This window comes from Zootermopsis nevadensis, unplaced genomic scaffold (genome assembly GCF_977971745.1).
Source record: "Zootermopsis nevadensis isolate Lab colony 2312 unplaced genomic scaffold, Znev_1.0 Znev_ptg000015l, whole genome shotgun sequence".
Classification (NCBI taxonomy): Eukaryota; Metazoa; Arthropoda; class Insecta; order Blattodea; family Termopsidae; genus Zootermopsis; species Zootermopsis nevadensis.
Window position 1 is genome coordinate 5,878,701 of NW_028259147.1, and position 20,617 is coordinate 5,899,317.

Consider the following 20,617-nt stretch of genomic DNA (forward strand, 5'->3'; position numbering starts at 1 on the left):
GTGAACCGCTTAAAAGACAATGTTCTTCGTTGCGTAATTTCTTCTTAGAGCAAAATATTTCTTGAGAACTTTCTTCAAACAAAACAAACCTAATACTGCCCGAGGAACGTTCTCAATTATAAAACCCAAACATATTATCTGTCTTGCAGTGTTTCATATATCAAGGCTGAACGCTGTTATTAAGAATGAAGTGTCATTATGAATTGTCAAATGTTTATGCCCACTATCTATATCAGGATCAAGATGTCTCAGATACAACATATAGATAAAACATACTGCTACAATTTAACGTGATAAATCAATAGCGATATTTAAATCTGAGAATATTATTCATATTCATGAGATACCGGCGAATAAATTAGATACACTTAGTATCCATATACTACACACATAATGCATCTGTTGATATCTTATTAAACTTATCATTATGGAAGCTACACGATAGGGTATTAAGAGCTGAAGACGAGACTTGAAATGTCGGACAAATCTGAACCGTTGCCTGTTTAAAAAGATTTTATTATTTTCATTTTAAACGATCTCGTTAATATTTCAACAGTCACGTTTCGACCACACATGTCCGCAGCGAAACATTTATAACAAGACGTTCAACTGATACCGCATTTTGTAAGAACGACAAACGTTGGTCAAATTTGAAACAGGAAGCGTTACATATTAGAGATATGCCATAACACAGATAAATAAACACGCCCGTAGACCAAAGAAGAGATGGCCGGTTAGTGACACCACGGGCCTATAGGCAGAACATATGAGACAAGAAACTAACACAGTATTTTGGCAAGGAAACGTTTTAAAAATCAACGATTTGCATACCAAGTAAGGGGACGGATAACATGGAGTTAGACTTTTTTTTTTCTGAGGATCGGAGATGGATAGAAAAGATTCAGTATAGTGTCCAGTGGCGGAGTCTTCGGGTTCGAATAGCAGAGAGTTAGCCAGTTATTAAACGTTATTTATAGGGCTAATCACTATATTGTGATATTATATAGCAACTGTGGATGCAAAGTTCCAAGCATTTTTACTTCATCTCAGCACTACGATCAAGTTAGGGGTCAGCTTCTTGCTCTGGCCTCCTTACCCGACACCAAAGCCGGTCTGGACATGTAGAGATAACGAAAATTTCTGCCCAAATCGGGTAATGTAAACCAGGTCATCCAGCCCGTAATTAGTCATTATGTTGATAAGTTTATTACGCATTTCCTTCTTAAAATTCACCGATGTAAATAAATGCATGCGAAAGTAAAATTCTAGAAATTCAAGGTGCAGGCTAGCAGCTGGATAGTAAAGCAGTGACTCGAAGCGAAAGACATACAACTTGCGCGTGGCGATAATGATAATGTTAATCCAATTATTACTGTCAGTAAAATCCTGATATACCACCTCGATAGAGTTCCGGTATTACATTAACCGGCATCTTATAAGAATTCTAAGACGAAAAGATTTTAAGCGCAGAATCATCTCCCATTCAAAAACTGTAATTTAACTAAAAATACATTCTGAGGAAGAGGTCACATAATAGACCCCAAACAGTAAATTAGAGGATAATATTAAAACAGATCTGAAGTACATTTCGCTAGCCCAGAATATGCCGACTGTCTCCTACGTTACGAATGCCGTGTAGTCTTGTAGAAGGTTATCAACGTTTCGAATTAACCCTGAAGACGGAGGCGATACGTACCTCCGAAACGTCGGTAACTAACTACAGAACTATACAACGTCGCAATCCGGAAGAAAAACTACTCAATCGACTATGTGACTATCGATATACACTCTGTACTGTGGAGCTGGTTATGCTGAAACGTCCACCAACCTGGTATTCGGGATCATCTTTGTACTCCGACACAGCACTACCACCGTCACGCCCACTGTCCTGCGACTGGCACTTGTTACTGTCAGTGTCGGCAATCTTCCGGACAAATATCTTCGCTTTTTTATACTGCAAAAGTTCCATTTCCTCCACCTCGAGCCGCGCCAGCACACATTCTTCGCATACATCTGCAACGTAATTACAAAGAAATTCTCGAAATAAATTATGACGTTACCTTCCTTCGTACACAGGCTAGCAAGAATTAAATTAGTCGAAGTTCCATTAATTATTGCTATAAGAATAAAGCCGCGTACAGATTTCGTCCGTCTGCGTAATATTAAACAAAGAGGATATTTTAAGGAAGATCACAAATTGGCACAAAGGGGACTGAATTCAGTTGGCACTAAATACTAAAGTACTGACTTCGGCCGAAGTTTGCAACAAATTTAATATTTTATTAAACAATATAAATTTATAAGTCAGTCAGTCACATATACCCGGACAGTTCGCTGGTAGGTCAATTACCTGCCCAGTTATTTAGACATTCAGTTTTTTAATTAGGACAGAAAATTAGTCAACTGACAGTAAGTCAGTCACTACAGTCTGATAAGCTTGTCGATAAGAAAAATAGTTGAGGATCTACAAATTTATTATCTTTATTGCGATAAGATAAAACTTCAATGTAACATGGAAGAAGATTTTAACAATAAATGGGAGTAAAAAAACTTTCACGATATCCAACGACACGTTTAATGATTACGACCGTACCCAATCGTACCAAAGAACACAATTTCCGTCCACTTTTAACAACACTCTTAGCAGACTGGAATAGTAAATGAGATTAAAGTAATAGTGAGTCCAAAAATAAAATAACACTTCCGTGATTAAGATTCATACAAGGAAATTACCATCATACCATGCCGTCAAAGAATAAAACAAGGCTTATAAGTTCTGACATAAAGCTCATAACGAAAGCTGACTATAAAATAAATTATCAGTCAGCTACTGTGCTTAGCGTAAGACAGGTAGATTATGAGAAACTGAACAGTCATACATATTTCAATCATTTCACCATATTAAACGCTGTACATCATTAGACACAGCGGTTCGCTACAAAAACAACAGATTCTTGCGGATTTACGAAGCAGAAATGAGAGAAGAAATGTCTACCGTTCACGACGTCTTAAGAACTGCGGTCATTATGCCACTGAGAGGCGGAAATTATTAACAAGACCACAGCAGAGGTATTCCTGACGTTCACTAAGTTTCTGTAAGAGGATTAAAGTATCTTCAACGAAGTAATATCTGGCTCTTGACTTCCGTTTCTTGAATCTCTCATCATCTTAATTTTTTTTTTATAATACGATGCTGTTACACTGTCGCATTTGTTAAATTAATCAGATACAATTCAGACACTGACAACGCTAATAAGTTTGAATGCAAAGGAACTGAATATTCTACACCTCGTGCAAGAGAACAACTTTGAACACTTATTCGGTAAAGAGACAAACCGTTAAAGATAAATGCCAATTAAATCTGAAGGTTTGTGACGATGGTGTATTGTTAAAACAACGAACACTCAGCATATTATCCATGGTCTTAATTTTTGTTTAAAAAAATACGACGTATTTGCCAATGTTAGTTAAGTTGTTCGTTCCTTACACCACGTTCATAAAACGAACGCATAATCCGGAGGTCGTGTCCGTCTGACCACATGTTTGATCTACAAACTACAAAGCGAATCTCGATCAAATTAGGCTAGTATTAGGTGACTTACAATGAAAGATGTTGAGAGAATTTCATTTTGGTCCAGAGCTGTACAATAAAACAGCAACTCTACACGAAAACAATCCAGCTTTATCGATTTCTTAAAAATGTTCAATCATACGAATTATCGGTACATGACACAAAACACGATATATATTGGAAAAAGTAAATTTTCCCTGTATTTCGTTAAACAGACATCACATCGAAAAGTGTTCAAAATAAAAGTTGAATATTATATTGAGAGACACACGTTGCCATAATTAAGAGTGTCAACAGTTTTAACAGACAGCCGTGTATCTTCAGTAAATGGGCCATCTGCATCGACAACAAATTATTTAACACCTTGTGTAAGTATTATGCATTAACAGCTAATGTTATAATGAATAAGTTATGAGGTTTGAATAGGTTACATCAAAGATTATATAAAGTGAGAAATATGTATCAACAAAATAATAAAATTTACTATTAAGGTGGCTGTCTTGTTACTCACAGCCGTGAAAACCTCAAATCCTACTGCGTTACCATCAATATCATTAATCACAACGCTTTGAATACGGAAACAATTCACAAAACTCGTACAAAGCCATACACACAGAACAAGATTCAGTGATTCGCGATAGCAGAGTCGCCTACCGGATGGACGACCTGCGTTCGATTACCGACAGGGACCTTTCCCTTCGCCGACGACGTCCGTACAGGGTCGGGATCCAAATACCCACAGGCACACGGAGCTTTCATGAAATGGTGTGTTTAAACACAAGGACAGGTTTTCTTTTATCTTATTTGGTGTGGTGTCAGATAATGAACTACATTCCAATATGCGGCCACGTGGGAAAAGGTTGACAAACAGAGGTATGAACTGCAAGACAGAAAAGTGGAGAAATTACGAAATAAATACCGGATGAAATGGTAGAGACATTTCGTTGGGCCTCGTCATGAACGGTAGAAAGATTTAGATCTCTCTGGGACTGGCTTATATACAAGTCCAAAGCCCGACCACAGAAGACTACTCTAACCCACACAGATGAGCATCTCTTTCACAACTCATTTGCAATGCTAAGTTGCATCCAGATTTCGTATCCCTGAAGTAAGATCTAACTAGCAGTTTAAACCATAAACGAACTAAATAAAACGTAATTCACAAATTTAGTTTCCAAACTTACTCAGAATACTCCACAGTAATGGACCGATGAAGTTAGGACAACGGTACCTGGGAGGTGCACGATTCGAATCCCTATCGGAACAGTGACTACCATATTTACTTGATTTCATCAGGCCTTCTCGGAGAATGTAGGGACGGTCCCTTAAGTCAGGAAGCAATTTCCGTATCATCTCCAGTTCACAAAAAAAAAACCTAATACCTACGCAGTAACGTCATGATGAAATGGTTGGCCATTCTGCTTCGTATTCTTGAAGTCGGTAAACTTCTACCAGACTACAAGGCGCAATAACCCAGAATACAGCCATCTTCAAAGTTAAAACAATTTATAATAATCATATTCCGACGCCACTCGGCGTTAACTAACACTTACGATTTAACAGCGTTGTTAAATAATCTGCGAAAGAACAAATCATGGTCAAATCACTAGGACTTGGGAAATTAAGCCCATTTCATGATGTAGTACGTAAGTCTACCAGCAACTGCCTTTTGCAGGCCCAACGTTCTGTATTCATTCAGGACATACACGATACGGTCCGTGGACCACTATCAAATGTAGTATGCACTTTACAACATCCGGTGTCAGGAAGAAATCCTGACTATAACTTTACGAATGTATAAGCAATAAGTGTACCCTCTAGAACGTAAGAAGCAATGTACATTCAACATTAAAAATATAGAATTAAGAAATAACAATACCAAAACCATTTAAGCTCATTTGAAACATGCTGAAAAGTAATTTAAAATTCGTGAAGATTACATACATGTAGAAATAATGTACTTCAAGAAGATCTGATGTCCTTTTACTCTCTTTACCGTAGCGTGTGTGTTTGGTGACGACTTAACGCATTAAAAACTGGTCGGATCACTTAAACCTCTTCACTTTACTCGGTCCCCTAAATTTCTTGCCACAGAGACCTCGTCATAAGTCCACACTTACTACAGATCCCAGTGTAGCTCATGATTCCATGTAAAGTTGTTTTGGTAATAAAATTATCGGCCCTGTGTGACGTAAGCCATTGTTGCTTTAACAGGACTGGTTATAGGCACTAGCAACAAGAATTACACGGATAATGCGTATGTATGTGTGACCACTCTGACAAATCTTCATTTCCTTCCCTTAATGTTATCTTCAGTCTTGAAATCCGTGCTTTGGGTAATTTATTGTTACAGGTAAACGGCAAATAAATGCATAATCCCCCACTCAACGGGTGGGAGCCACGTATGCCTTCAAGATGTGAAAGCAGCTGACTCGTGACTCGTCACTAGAAGTTCTGGGAAGAACTACTGCAGATTTTAAACCTTTTCGCGAGTATTCGCATACATTTATATCCTAAAACAAGGGCTGAATATTATGTCTGTAAATATATGTCCATAACTTCTGCTTCGAAGTGTGAAATCATACACAGATTACTGTCTTCTGGGTCATTGCGCCGTGTAGTCTGGCAGAAGTTTACTGGCGTTTCTGAGATGCTAACTGCCCTGAAGATAAAGGCAGCAAGCACCTACGAATCTTCGGCAAACTTCTACCACAATACACGGCGCAACATTCATCTACTTTCACAATTTGAAGGGTATACTTTCACAGATGAATAACAAACACATCAGTTACGTATTTTACGTAAAAATTCTTAAATTATATATTTACATAACTGTCTTCAAAGGTTAGAGTCTCCGACAAATGTGCATTTTCACATTTTCAATTAACTAGTTCTACTGAACAGAGTTCCTCTTCAGGAGAATCGCTTAGCTAATAAAAAAGACTGCCGTCTTTTATGGAACACAAAACCCGCTATCGTGTCCACAGTAGCCCGAAAAAATTCCACGGTGTGTAATATTTAGCTGGCGTTTGCCGGTGAGTAGTCAGCCCTGCGTCCAACTCATAATGACCGCGCTTGGTTCGCGAATGCTCATTCAATGCATTTTGGGCTACCCTCGAAGGTGGTCATGGTCTATTTGAAGACACAACCCTATAATCCACTTACTGACAAAATTCAAGCAAACCTAGATTAAAGGAGCCGATTTGCGAGCAGAAATTTGAACTCGGGGTCTTCAGAATAAAAAAGTAGGGACACTAGCCAATCGACTGCTATATTTAATTTGTCCACGAGATTTAAATTTACAGTCACTTAATATGAATTACTTCTGCAAACACTGAACATATTTTAGAATCAGTCTACCCAACGCCAAAGTGAATACTGTTACTGACGTACGAAGCAAGAGACCTAACTAGCGCGACATGCAAAATTAGAAACAAAAACTTCTGCAGATGGGGACATTTCTCGGGGTCCACTGTGTGATATGACGATGCACAGGAACCGTATCACACCGCAACAAAGGAATACAATAGAGGACCGGAAACAATGACCAGGGCCTCTTCCTATTTTATTGGGAAAGTAATTAAGGACATCCCCTTCAACATCTCTCTTACCCTCTCATCCCCTGTGCCGGTCCCTAAACGAGATTTTCACACGCGGAATGAGAGAAACGGTAGCAAAGGGAAACGGAGAAGACGAAAAAAAAAACGCCGAGCCAAAAGATAGAAGACGGGAGGAGGGCTGGTAACATCCTTGCAGTAATTGGTACAAGAGGGTGGGGGGTATTGGAAGGAGGATAGGGTTGCAAATCCCTAACACCCCCCTCCGTTCACTTTCATTTCGCCATAAGCATCCTGAATGTTACTCTCCTCAACATTACGTTGGAAAAGACAACAGATGAAGCCGATACAAGACTTGACGCCTTTGGATATAATCCTTGTGAACAACGTTCAAAGCAGATATTACCATCTTCGCCTGAGTTCGATTCCCAACACCAATACTGAAAAGCAAAATCGAAGGAAAAAGTTACAGGCCACATGAGATCGCCCTGATGATGGTGGCAGCAAGAACGTCTGAAACGTCAGTGAACTTCTACCGGACTACACGAAGAAACAATCCAAAAGACAGCCATCTTCATACTTCTTTTGTTAATGCCCTTATTCAATAGATTCTCTAACAGAATATCACAGTCAACTTATACATGACACCACACGTGTTCGCATGTCACATCTATATTAACCTTACGGGAAAACAATGGCCCAAACACAAGGCAGGCAATAAACCATACAAGAGACACATGCACTGACCCATCGTGAGGTCAGATACAAGACAAGAGCTGACCTGAAATCGAATTCTACACATGAATATTTGACACTTTGTTTCTTCTGACTCGCTACAACCCAGTAAAAATAACTTATTTATCGCTGTAGGGAAAATGTTTCCAATACGAATCCGTCGCAAAGCTTTTCTTATTCCCTTTGTGTTTACAAATTACCGTATATATGGAATGCCTGTTACATCTGTAATGCTGGTGTGATTTCATTACCGTGTACCTAAGATAAGATTAATGTCTGCAAAAACGAACTTCACGTCAGGGGTGTTCGGTGGAAAAATGGCGTATGTTGCGTGAGCTACAAACTTTCAGAAAGACGGCGGGGATTAGCAGTTCAACGCATTATAATTATTTTTTTCTAATTAAATAAAAAATCGGATTAAATTTCCTTAGATTTGTTGTAATTTATCTCGAGCTGCAACTAATGACCTAACTTTTCTCTACTAAAATGTACGGGACAATGAGTGAGCAGCCGACATAAAACCCATTTCTTACGGAGTTTAATAAGAAATTTGCATTAGATTACTGTCTGTGTTGACCGACATTTCAGAAGATCTTACTCCTTCCGTCTACCAGACTACACGGCGCTACGTCCCAGAAGAACGTAAAATATTTCCGAATTCATGAGCTGTATTAAAATTCGGTTGAAATTTCGATCTGACCTCATACGGTAGCACCAGCCCAGCACAAAATCCGTAAACAGCCTTGGGTGCTATTCGATCATTTGCAGTGCACGGGAAAGTTCTTTCGAAAATAAATTTTTACCGTCAAGTCGACTCGAGATGTGGGCCAATGGTATGTGTTGTAAGAATATTTTCGTACTAAAAGACAATTTGTCAATATGCTTCATCGTTCTCGTTTTCTAAGTTACATCCAGTAACTATAAAGACTAGAACTCAATTCAAATTTTGCTAGCTTTCCGGTCCAAATAACTGGAAGTGTGTGTTATATAAACAAATTTCAATCTGTTTTTAACACACTGGTCGTTACATAATTCTTCGAAATGTAACATTCATTTATCAACTATAAAGCTAAGTTACTTTAAATATACATTTGAATTCAATTCGCAAATGGATTAAATTTTCTTGCCAACATCACGTAAAGCAGATTAATTTTATAATAATTGAGATTTGTCGTGCGGGAGAGGTCTCGTTTTTGTTTCTGATTACCTCGCCATGTCTAGTTTATAGTTTGTTCTGTGCGTGCATAACTCGCCTGTAATTGAATTCCTACTGATGAGACGCAGCCATACACAGCATCCAAAATGCGGTAGGAGGTCAAATACTGTGGATAGTACAGTAGCGAGCAGAGGGTAAACAGTGAAACGTGTATTTCAGTCATGCAGAACATATTTTCCGCAAATGCGCTTTTCCAAATTTTAAGTTACTGATTAGTGTTAACGTATCTGTTCTACCGGTTTGTTCTTCAGTGTCAAGTATTTAATTATGCAGTCTAAAACGGCATCATTTCTAATAATCAAATATGAATTTTTAAATAGGAGTAATTAGAGATACATAAGATTACGAAGTCCATTCTCAGTGTCTCTTGTACCACGAGCAGAGCAACTTGTCAGCATTTGTCACAGCGGTTGGCCATTTCCATTACAATCATGTGTAACTAATCTCCCCCTTGCAACTCCCGTCTTATCCTGTCTAGTCAAGGTCCCGGTATGCACCACTGCTTAAGATGACCTAGCATTCCACATCCAGCACTTAATTACACAAATCTGTGATCACCTCTCCCCCAGCCCTCTCAGCAAACCTCTATTCCTTAAGTCCCTGTAGACATACACTATCTTACGCACGTTACCACCACAGTACATACAGTTAAAGATCATGTAAATATTCCTCAGGAACCTTAATTATTTTAACGACACTTTATCAACAGCGCAAGTTACATAGAAGTGAAATGCGGTCTTTTACATTGAGGGAAAAATATTCGGTTGGCGAAGACAACAGTAAGCAGCCTATTACATCGTAGCAAAGTTTCTAAAACAAAGCGGATATTATAATTACAATATTTTTAATGTTTAAATTTGTAAGCAACAGTCAACGCATAACGCCCGAGAAAAGTATGGCAATAATGCCTATACACCACTGTCAAGAAAACTCTAGAATGACACCAAAACCCCTTTCCTTCTATTCCAAAAAAAAAAGCACACATACATAACAGCCCGTACGATAGGGAACTGAGATAATTAGAAAACGAAAATGGTGCAAGGACCGACTATACCGCCTAGCCAGAGAACTCCATGTATTACAGTTAAATTCAAAGCAGCGGGTTCTTGTAATACAAACCCAAATTATTGTGTGGCATTGTAACCCCACTACACCAACTCTGCTGTTATTCTCGGACAGAATTCAGTCCATTTAAAGTACAGTCAGAGTCACCTTAAAATGGTCGGTGAAATTCTATCAGAAAACAGAGTGCTTAAGAAGACATTCGGACCCAAAATGGCCGAAGGAATTAGGCAACAAATCACGAGTAACTTACGATTCGCATCAGGACACTGACAGGGCAGTAAAATCAAGAACGTTCACAAGGCTGGATAATTAACACGTATGGAGAAAGAAGAAATGCAATAAGAAATTTAGAGTGGGAATATTTTAGAAAGCAGTCACTTAGAAGAACAAGACAACGTGGGAGAATAATACTAAGGTTTATCCCAAGGATAGGAAAGAAATGAAAACGACCGTTGGATCGTGGTACCGACGTTAAACTTACGGATTCTGCTATCAGTATAAGGCACTTAAGTTTGCAAGAAGATTTCCTTCATAAATCATCAAAGTATGTTTCAATGTTCTGTGGAAATCCGGACGATTTAGTCAGAATGTCGAAATGTTTTCCAAACACTGCGGTTATAAAAAGAGGGTAAAGATTTGAATCAAATGGCAAACCGGTATTTGCCATCACGTGACAAAACCGATGGACGAACTACTACGGAGAGTGTCGTAGAAGCCACTTGCTTTTGAAGAAGACTATACGCTACCTCCACCAAGGGTCTGTTTTAGAACTACGAGAATTTATTTCAGTTTAAGACGACAAGGATATGGTGCAAGGAATTCCTTCCCCAGTTAAAAGACGTGGGGGAAAAACACAAGAGGTTTCCTCTTGATATTCTTGTTCAGTCCACGCGAATTCCTTAAATTTCACTGCCGTCTTTTCAAAAACTGTTACTTCACACGGTTATTATAACAAACTCAGCGAGAAACGATACAAAGTTTAATCTTAACTCGAGCTTACAATTTACTCGGATTAACGAATTCCGAACCAATATTTAGTTACATATTCGAGTAATTCAACTCTTATGTATAAATATATTTTCAAATAGATATCTTACTTTGAAGTAAGGACACAAATTACAAGTATATGCAAACAAAGCACCATAATTAAATCCAAATGTCCATCGCCATAACATCAAAACCGAAAATATGACAATAAACTGAACCACTTCACTCCACTATACACCTTCACAAATATTTCTGAAAAATTAATTTACATGGTTTTTCTCTCAATCGCGTTTCCGCTAATACATTTCAACTGATCCATCTAACTAAACCTCTTTGGTTTAAGAAACAATTATTATATGTATATTACAAAGATTCGCTCGTTAATCCTGTTTAAGGAAGTGATTCCTATTTACAGTGACAATCATACGAGAAACATAATTGCAAAATTAAAAGTTGTTGATTGTTTAAGGAGATAAGACACACGCGAGCGCACACACATATTGAACTTTAAAGGGTAAATTAATCAATTAATTTCTTTCTTCATCTCATTAATTCTATTTACTTTAAATGTTATGTCAGCCATCACACCAACTGCAGAGCAATCTCCTAAGACTGTTTATAACACGTTTTGTCTTAATCGGGGCTGGACGGAATGTGAGGCGGCAGTGTCAATGTTAGATGAAGAGTAGTTAGACAGTGCTAGAACATAGACAAGACTGAACCACGGTCTTACGAAGTTGACCTCACAGCTAAGCAACTAAGATTTTCGAGAAACATCGATATCATCATCACCAAGAAAATATCACATCTCACAACTGCCAATATAGCTCTACACATATCACGGAACACCGTATCGCATTATAAGTATAAATTTTATATATGCGTAAATAACGTTCATAAATTATTTCTGTGAGGTATATAAAATGTTAATGTGCATTGCAATACAAAGAATATTGTCACAGATTAACAACATTTTAGAAAAGCTGTGATACAAGCCATGCCATCATTTGTGGGTACAGCTCTTACCCGTTCTTGATTTGCAAAGATAACTAAGCAAAACCACGAAAAATATGTCGAGATATCCGGTCTCCGGGCTTAAATTTAAACCCAGTAGCTCACAAATAAGAATGCCAGCGATGTTCGGCAAGAGTTCATAGAAATCGCATGTTTCAACGCATTACAAACCAATCCTTAACTTTACCAAATCTTATGAAGCATGGTAAACACGCGGTAGAAATACGGCTACTTTATGCGTCTCAGTGTTGAAATGACACCTAAAATACAGTCACGAAAACCGAAGCACCGTACAGTTTTGGAGTAACTTAAGTCAATTCATCCTTAAGACGGAGTGGAGGGGGGAAATACTTTCTTCAGAAACGTTTGTAACCACCTGAAGACCACAACCAACAACGTTGTTAGCGTACAACTATGGCATTGCTCGTTGCAACTTAACAACGAAACTTCTAAGTTATCCGAAACGCGCAATTAGTGCAAAGACTTCCAAGACGTCTTATAAGTCACTCATGCCGGGATACAATGCAGAGGGTGGAAGACGAGGAAGGCGAATGTGTGTAAGGGTCAGTCCTAATTAATTTTCGCCGTTAATCATAGCATGCCAAAAACCCGCTCCTGACATGTTACTACGGACGTGAGGATATTACTAGTCAGCAAGTGGTGTGGTGTTGGGGGGGGGGGGGGGCAGCGACTTGAGAGCCTGCACTAACGATACTTAACTCCCACATCCTTGCATCCGTCTCTGAGGTAAACCACGCGGCTCAATTATCATGCTGGTCTGGTGTATGCTTCAGAAAATAATGCCTGATCTCTTGTTTTCATCGTCTTCTCCTTACACTCCTTATTTCAATCTCCTTATCTTATAATTCTCTTCTTTGCTATCCTTTTAATCTTCTCCACCTCTTCATATATAGACTCAAACCTTATCCACTCTAATTTACGAGGTCTACCAATGTTTCTTCTTCCACGTAGACAGTAATTTAGAATGGCATATTATCATTTATCTTCTAGCATAAGGCCAAGGCATTCTGATCACTCCTTGCCCGCGTATGTCTACAAATATTATACTGCGTCGAATCAAATACGGAGATAATCATGAATACAATGAATGGTGAATAGTTGAAGAAGGAGGAGACACTGAATGTACTTTCTCAGCATCCATATGAACAAACAGGAAAAACACGAAAATCATAATAGCCTTTAACTAGCCGCGGATTCGAACCGGGTACCTGTCAAATACGAGGAGCGTCCACAAAGTAAGTTTCCCACTCGTCCCACAGCTAGCAAACCTTATATTGCGCGAAGCGACTGTGCGTAAGTGATAGAGCAATGACGTAACATGGCGCTTGCACTAACGGCACTTCCCGCGTTCTCACAGTAGCATCGTTGCAGCTGTTGAAGATGGAGGTTCTTATTCCAGCTCCCGCCGACTGTGAAGTGCGGTCAGTGATAACGCTAGGCCGCACACGGCTCGACGGACAGCAAGTCTCCTGCAGGAGTTCAGCTGGGAGGTGTTTAATCATTCACCCTACAGCCCGGACCTCGGTCCCAGTGATTTCCATCTTTTCCTACACCTCAAGAAATTCCTGTCCGGTCAGCGTCAGCGTTTTGAGAATGACAGAGAGGCGGAGATGGTTGTCACACAGTGGTTCCAATCCCAGGCGGCAGACTTCTACGACACAGGTATTCAAAAGTTGGTCCCACGGTATGACAAATGTCTTAATTCCGGTGGCGAATATGTTGAAAAATAGCTGGACACTTGCTGTATCTGTTGCAATAAATATTCCCATGAAATTGTGTTTTGTTTCTGTAAACGGCCCCAGGGAAACTTACTTTGTGGACGAGCCTCGTACAAATCAAGAACCTCGCTGCATAACCAACTCGGTTAATCCTCTACTACTGCCTGTCTGCAAAGTAAAAGGATTATGTTCAAATATTTCTTCTAATCGCATAATTTTATTTGTTTTCTTTCATACTATACTTATCATGTTTCTATCACGCAGAAACTAATACGTAATAGAAACAGTAGGCAGGCCTCTTTATACGTATGACAATATCGGCGTTGCTAGCATCAGCAACAGAACTATAAGACGACAAAAGATAATCACAACCATTGAAGTTCGATTACTCTATTGCTATGGGAGCCATTGAACGCGTGGTCACACTGTATAGCACTTTAGGGACGTTCCTTTATAGTCGATTTTGTACGGTATGGGGAGATATTCTGATACCAGAGGGAAGAGTTAAAAGTGAGAATGACGATTCTCCTACTACACTTTGAAACTAAGTTCAATACAATAAAAAGGACTTCACAGTGAAAGTTTGTTTAGTTTCCTTCGTCCAGAAACCTTTCTCTGAAAGTGGGATAATGTATGTATAGATTAATTCAGAAGACAGTCATATTCCCATTCTAAAACATTTCGAATGACTGAAAGACGTATTTTTCATGCATGCCTGTACCATTAGAAATTTCACGATGTTTTTTTACCAGTCAAGCACAGACGACTTCCATGTTAGTTTTATGGTTTCAAAGTACAAAGATCTGGAGGACTCCAGTGGTTTGATGTTGATATTAATTTTCATGAAATTCAGCCCAATAAAGAGAAAAATTGAGAAGAAGATGGATAAATAAATACTCACACAGACAAACTGATACACATACAGACAGACACATAGAAATGTGAGGTTTTGTGATGTTTCTAACTCAAGCAGTCGTATATAAATACTCCACGCTGTTCGGGGAAACTGCATAAAAGTGACAGGACAGTTTCCTACCAGTAATATTTGTCACGACTGCATGATTTATCAACAGCAGCTGAAGACGGATATCTCTGTGAGATCCCCCGCCCCCCCCCTTTTCCTTAAATTTACTACAGCTTAAATTTTAAATAATTTCGTGTCATGCGTATTCAAATAAACTCATCCCACGGCAGAAAGTCCTCATTCAGCATCTGTCTTTCAACTGTTCAACAAGTTCCATGCTTATATAGCACCAACAGTCATAACCGAGTTCGCATAAATGTACCAATAATATGGCAGCTGCATGAAAAAAACAATTTTTAATTGACCACAATTCGATACTGTGACCCCATGCGTAAGAGTGCAGTATGTTATGACAGCTATTGCGCGTTATAAAACACTAGTCTTGATTTATAGTACTTAAAGAAGACTTTAAATCCACGTGATTTCCATTACCTCCAACCTGTCTTATACATCGTAATACGAGGACGCTCCGTGCCGTGGCGACAAAAGAACCCGAGAAGACGGAACAAACAGAAAATACTAATTTTTCCGATTCGATTTATCACAACACTTCCAGAACGAAACTGACGATGATGATGAATTGCTGTTATTTCAAAAGACGACGGGGTGCGAGAACACAACATAAAGGGTCTGAGCACCTGTACAAGTCTTGGACTTGTCCGGGAGGCAATTACTCAAGTACATCAAATAAGCACAGTCACTACTCAAAAATAATGGACTTCAGTCATTTCTACGCAATGCAGTGACTGGCTCACGTGCAATCAGTCTCTCTCTCTCTCTCCCACACACACATAACAAATCAGCTGTTTGAGTTATAGACTGAAGGTTAGAAGTTGGGATAAAGTCTGACTATCCAGTCGAACTCTCACGTTATTTTATTCAGACGTTCCAGTGTGCCTACACTGAAATAGGACCCAACTGTTTACCTCCACGTTCTTTCCAATTTATCACTTACGATCAACCGTACACCGACATGTAGCTTTTGTATTTAACGCGCCATTATTAAATAAGCGAGGTTTCTGGGGTTGTAGCGCCGTGCAGTCTGGTAGAAGTTTTCCAATATTTCATAGGTCCTAATGCCTCCATTTTCAGGGCGACTGCCCTTCATCCTCAAATTAGCTCTTTGTCTGTGACGTAATGTTTTGTGCATGTATGCAAGTTTGGTTTTTCATTCTCTTCGTAGACTCGTCTTTTATTTTATAACCAATTAATCAAAATTTATAGACCTGCTGCAACAATCTATCTTAATTCAATTAAGAGGTCTATTTGTTTACGTTTCTAGCTTCCTTATTCAACAAACGAATCCCTAGGCTTCTTACTACCCATGTTGTTCTTTTACTTTCAATTCTTCTTCTACTCAGCATTATTCCTTCTGTTCATCTTCCTCATTCTATCTTCCTAAATTCTACTTCTTATTCTAATTCTACTTACTTCTTTTCTGGTAAATTACAATGAGGGTAATTTCCTTTCTCACGTGTTTACATTTCTTGCAAACTGAGAACTCTATTTCAACGTAAGACAGAAAGTGACAGGGTAATTAAAATTCACACAACGAAAAGCTTCCCAAATTCTCTTCTCTGCTAGTAGTGTTGATCCATACAATTTTAACAACGGCTCATCAATTGCAGAAGTCGTTTACCGCCCATTCAGATTACAGATTATAAACTGCGAATAAAAATGGTAAGACATCAAATTACGGCCTAATTAAAAGTAAACGGACACATAAAAACCAACGCAACATCACTGATTAACAGCTGATACCTTAGTCAAAATCTTGTTTGAGTTAAACAGGATACAGTAAACAAGAAATGTGCATAGAATTTTAAATTGCAAGCTAAATCCTTGAATAGGACAAATTTTAAGGTTAAAATAAAAAAAAGCATAGAAGTTTAACGGTCATTTGCGAAGTACATTAAAATGAGCGCCACATAAACTCGATGATTCGTTTCAAGGGCAAATTTGTGACCAATGGCAAGTTTTTGCGATTTCGTTAATAGAAATTGGCGTAGCGATAAGTACCAGATCTGAATCTCGCCTGACCTGTGCCACTAAGTCTTCTCGTGGTTTTCTCAGTCGTTCTAGGCAACTACTGAACTAACACCTTCGAGCGGTCCTACCGCTTCCTTCCATATTCTTACCCACGCAACATTCACACACCTTCCCGATTCATTCCCGCTAATGATTCCTGTAGATGAAATACTTCCCACCAACCACGAAAACATTAAGAACTTAATACCAGGTAGTCGGTTAAAAGCCCATTCTAACAGAGTATCCATTACAACATGCAGAGACTGTTACAACAACCCACATTAAAATATTAATCTAATAATTCACATCCATGTCTCTAATGCTAATACCTTGTTTGCTCCGACACCAAACCGTGTCTAATTCTAACGACAGGCCAGGAACCAGTACCCAAGGCTACGCGAGTCAGGACAGGTGCTTCTTTGAGACCATTATTTATTACACAAAGCCGCGGTAGGCTAAACCATGCTACGTGTAATTTATTTTCTATATGACGCCCAATGGATTATTTATATAGGCACAACAGCTATTTATATGTTATTCGAAAGATGAAATCGTAGAATAATGGACTAACAACGAATCCAAGTCTTTCAACGAACACGAATGTCACATTTAGAAAAAAGAAAGAAAGAATACAAACAATAATAAAAACAAATTACCGGTCATAAAACATCCTGTAACAATTTTATCTTGCCAGAAGCACAACAAGTTTGTTAGTGTGTAGACAAGGTGAAATAAAGTATTGTTATAAATTTCATTTGAACTACGCGGGATTACATACTGGGAGCCATATACAATTGTGAATAATATAAACAAGCAACACACATCGGCGATGGCTGTCTTCTGGTTTGTAGCGCCCTGTACTCTGGTAAACGTTTACCGACGTTTCAGAGATCACTGCTGTCATTTGACGCATTTTTCAGTGCCAAGTCAGATTTGTCAAAGTTTCATGAACCACATGGGTCAGCTAGTACCGAGACGACATGAAAACAAAAGTTTTGTTTTCTTGTATTCTTCTCCACAATTTCCTCTTCTCTTGCCTTCCGCCTCCGTCTCACTCTCTTCCTCTTTAGACCCAGATAGAATTTCTGGGCACAGATATAAAGTGAAATGACGGAACAATGAAGAAAATCATATAACATTTCTGAATTGTGGTCCATGACGAAGAGAAAACGATGTAAACCATTACGAATATTTATTAAATTTATATTTTTTCGCTCTGAAGCTAAAGTCCATCCGAATAATATTTAAGGATTCAGTTTTTACCGCAAAGTAAAAACACGTCTACAGCGCAGACATCAATGGGTTAACGTCGTTAAAGAAAATAATCCCTGTTTATTCTTAGAAACATATGAAAGCTAGAAACAAATTCTGCGGGGAAAAATACAGAGTCCATTATTAAAGTAGTGGTACATATTATTACCACTGCTTTAAGGGGTTAATGGGAACGGGTAAGCTACTGAGTAAAGATGTTGATGGCGAATACAAATCCTTAAGCTAAATGCGTATTTTCTCCGTCCTTCTGTCATTCTTCCCAACTTGCGGTCCTTTTTAACTTAAAATAAATTATTTAAACTTAAGAATCTCATGACACATAAGTGTACATTACGTACAAGATTTTAATTCCATTGCCCGTTTTAGAATTCAGGCTGATGTGAAAATTTAAACATAATTTGCAGAAAAAATGTCATGGAAGGAAACAGAATTATCAACTTAAGGATTTTATACAAAAAAACTCGGCGATGCTGTATTAATTTTGATAACGTGTGGAAGTAGCGAGTTGGTTTCGAAAGGGCCGATATTTCGTCGCCCCCCCACCCCAAAGACTGAAGCTTAGAGAGAAGTGAGTTAATGACGATCATTAGCAGCTGGAGAAGATATCATTTGCATGAAGCTGGCATTAGCGAAGAAGACGTCGCCACAGTAGCAATCCCACTAACCCACGCAGCACAAAGTAGAAACTAAAATACTTCAAAAGATACTCAAAAGTCTTACAATTCTTGAACACCGAAGATGTCATCGAGTTCTTAAATCCTTCAGATTAGAGGGTTCCCATAACCTGACTGACCCTAGGGATTAAACGTTTACAGATATTTTGCGTCCAGTATAACAAATTTGGTTTATCTAATCCTACAGCCGTCAACTTGATATGACATTCACTTAACCGTGACCTCAACACGACATGAGTATGGCCATTCAGAAACCTACAATTCGGCAGAAATAAGCGTGAAAAAATGACCTTGAAATTTAAACGACCTATAATCAGCAAACCCTTGCCCTGACATCAGCTTTACCTACCCTATTTGAAAGCGTCTTGTAACTACATTCGACGATACAGAAGGCAAAACTGCAAAAAGAACTTGTTACTTGTTTATTTTCCGATAAGAGATGTGACCAAAAAGTAAACACCTGCTTAAAATATGAACGTTTGTGTAGCGAATCTACCGAACTGAATAAATCTTTTTTGCACAGATACTTAGATATCAGCCAAGCCGTTCATATCACTTAGAAAGTCACGTTTCCTACACCCAACGACTCACTTACCAGGTTCGCTTATCAGGACGCCGGTGTCTAGGTCTCGCCTCACTACGATGTCGCAGTCTACCGAGTAGAAGTTAAGAAGCTTATTCCATTCGACCTCTGTTACCACCACGAACCGATTACTGCAACAAACAAAAACCTGTATTATCAATTACAAATAACGCGAGAACATCAAAGTTCTTTATACCTGTCGGTAGTCATTAAATTTACTGTCTTCTTTCTGTCATTTTCTCCTTGTTACGGTTAAACTGAAGAGTGTGGAAAAAGATGTTGCAGGTGATAAGATGGAGTCGTGAAAATATTGAAATTACAGAAGCTGCAGGTAAGATTAGCCTTTAATTAATTCAGAAATGCCAAAAATAGTTTACTTATTGGCGATATCGTCCTATTATTTCAGGAAAAAATACTTATATAATAGATTCAAAATTGGCGTACAATAATGTTGGAAATAAAAAATAACAATACCATCTTGCAAATGGCTCACTACGCTAACACTTATATAATCAGACTAATTTTTATTTGAGGATAATGTTTACAACATTATTTCCGGATCACTCATGTTGGAAAACGTGTACAATCACGAAGTTTGATACAGAATGAGCCCGGTGATTGTCAGACTTTTCATACAGTTTATTACAAATACGAGTTGAACTTCCTGTTATACCATTATTCCTACTCATCGAGTATACTAGTGGCAAACAACGTTAAAAATTGATGACGTATAAAAGTAAACTGAAAGTTCCTGGGAGTTTTAATTATAAATAAGTTTCTATTCACATTGTTAAGGATTAAATAACGCTTTAACTCACATAACTAATTAAGTTTACGAAGTGAGTGGTGTTGGGGGAAGGGTATATTGATGTGTTATTTAGTTTTTGCCTTGATGTAGACTGAATGCTGCGTGTGTGGGGACATGTTTGCGGCAATATGGCGGCCAACGTGTTAAATGCAGCAGCAGTACCACAGATGGGGGATAACAACTCCAGCCCCTGTCATGCTAACACTAATCGCCTATTAATTGCCATGATATGACGAGCCTAAGTTTCATTGGCCTTCTGCAGCAGCCTGATACGGGCCACAACCAACTGAATGCTTAATGCCTGCTCCATGGACATAGCCCAGTGTTCCCCAGACTCAGGCTAT

General features: G+C 38.6%; 1 protein-coding gene across 7 annotated transcripts in view; it reads right to left on the reverse strand.

Annotated features, from left to right (window-relative positions):
* Window positions 1–20,617, reverse strand: part of LOC110835994 (ubiquitin carboxyl-terminal hydrolase 48) — a 243,598-nt gene that overhangs the window by 50,666 nt on the left and 172,315 nt on the right. For 6 of the 7 annotated variants that reach the window (XM_087349123.1, XM_087349129.1, XM_087349128.1 and 3 more), the window contains 2 exons: window positions 19,478–19,596; window positions 1,829–2,013 (listed from right to left, as the gene is read on the reverse strand). In XM_087349123.1, the coding sequence (XP_087205249.1) occupies window positions 1,829–2,013; window positions 19,478–19,596 (304 nt within the window). The remainder of the gene's footprint in view (window positions 1–1,828; window positions 2,014–19,477; window positions 19,597–20,617) is intronic. The other variant, XR_015535240.1, reaches the window with a different exon arrangement.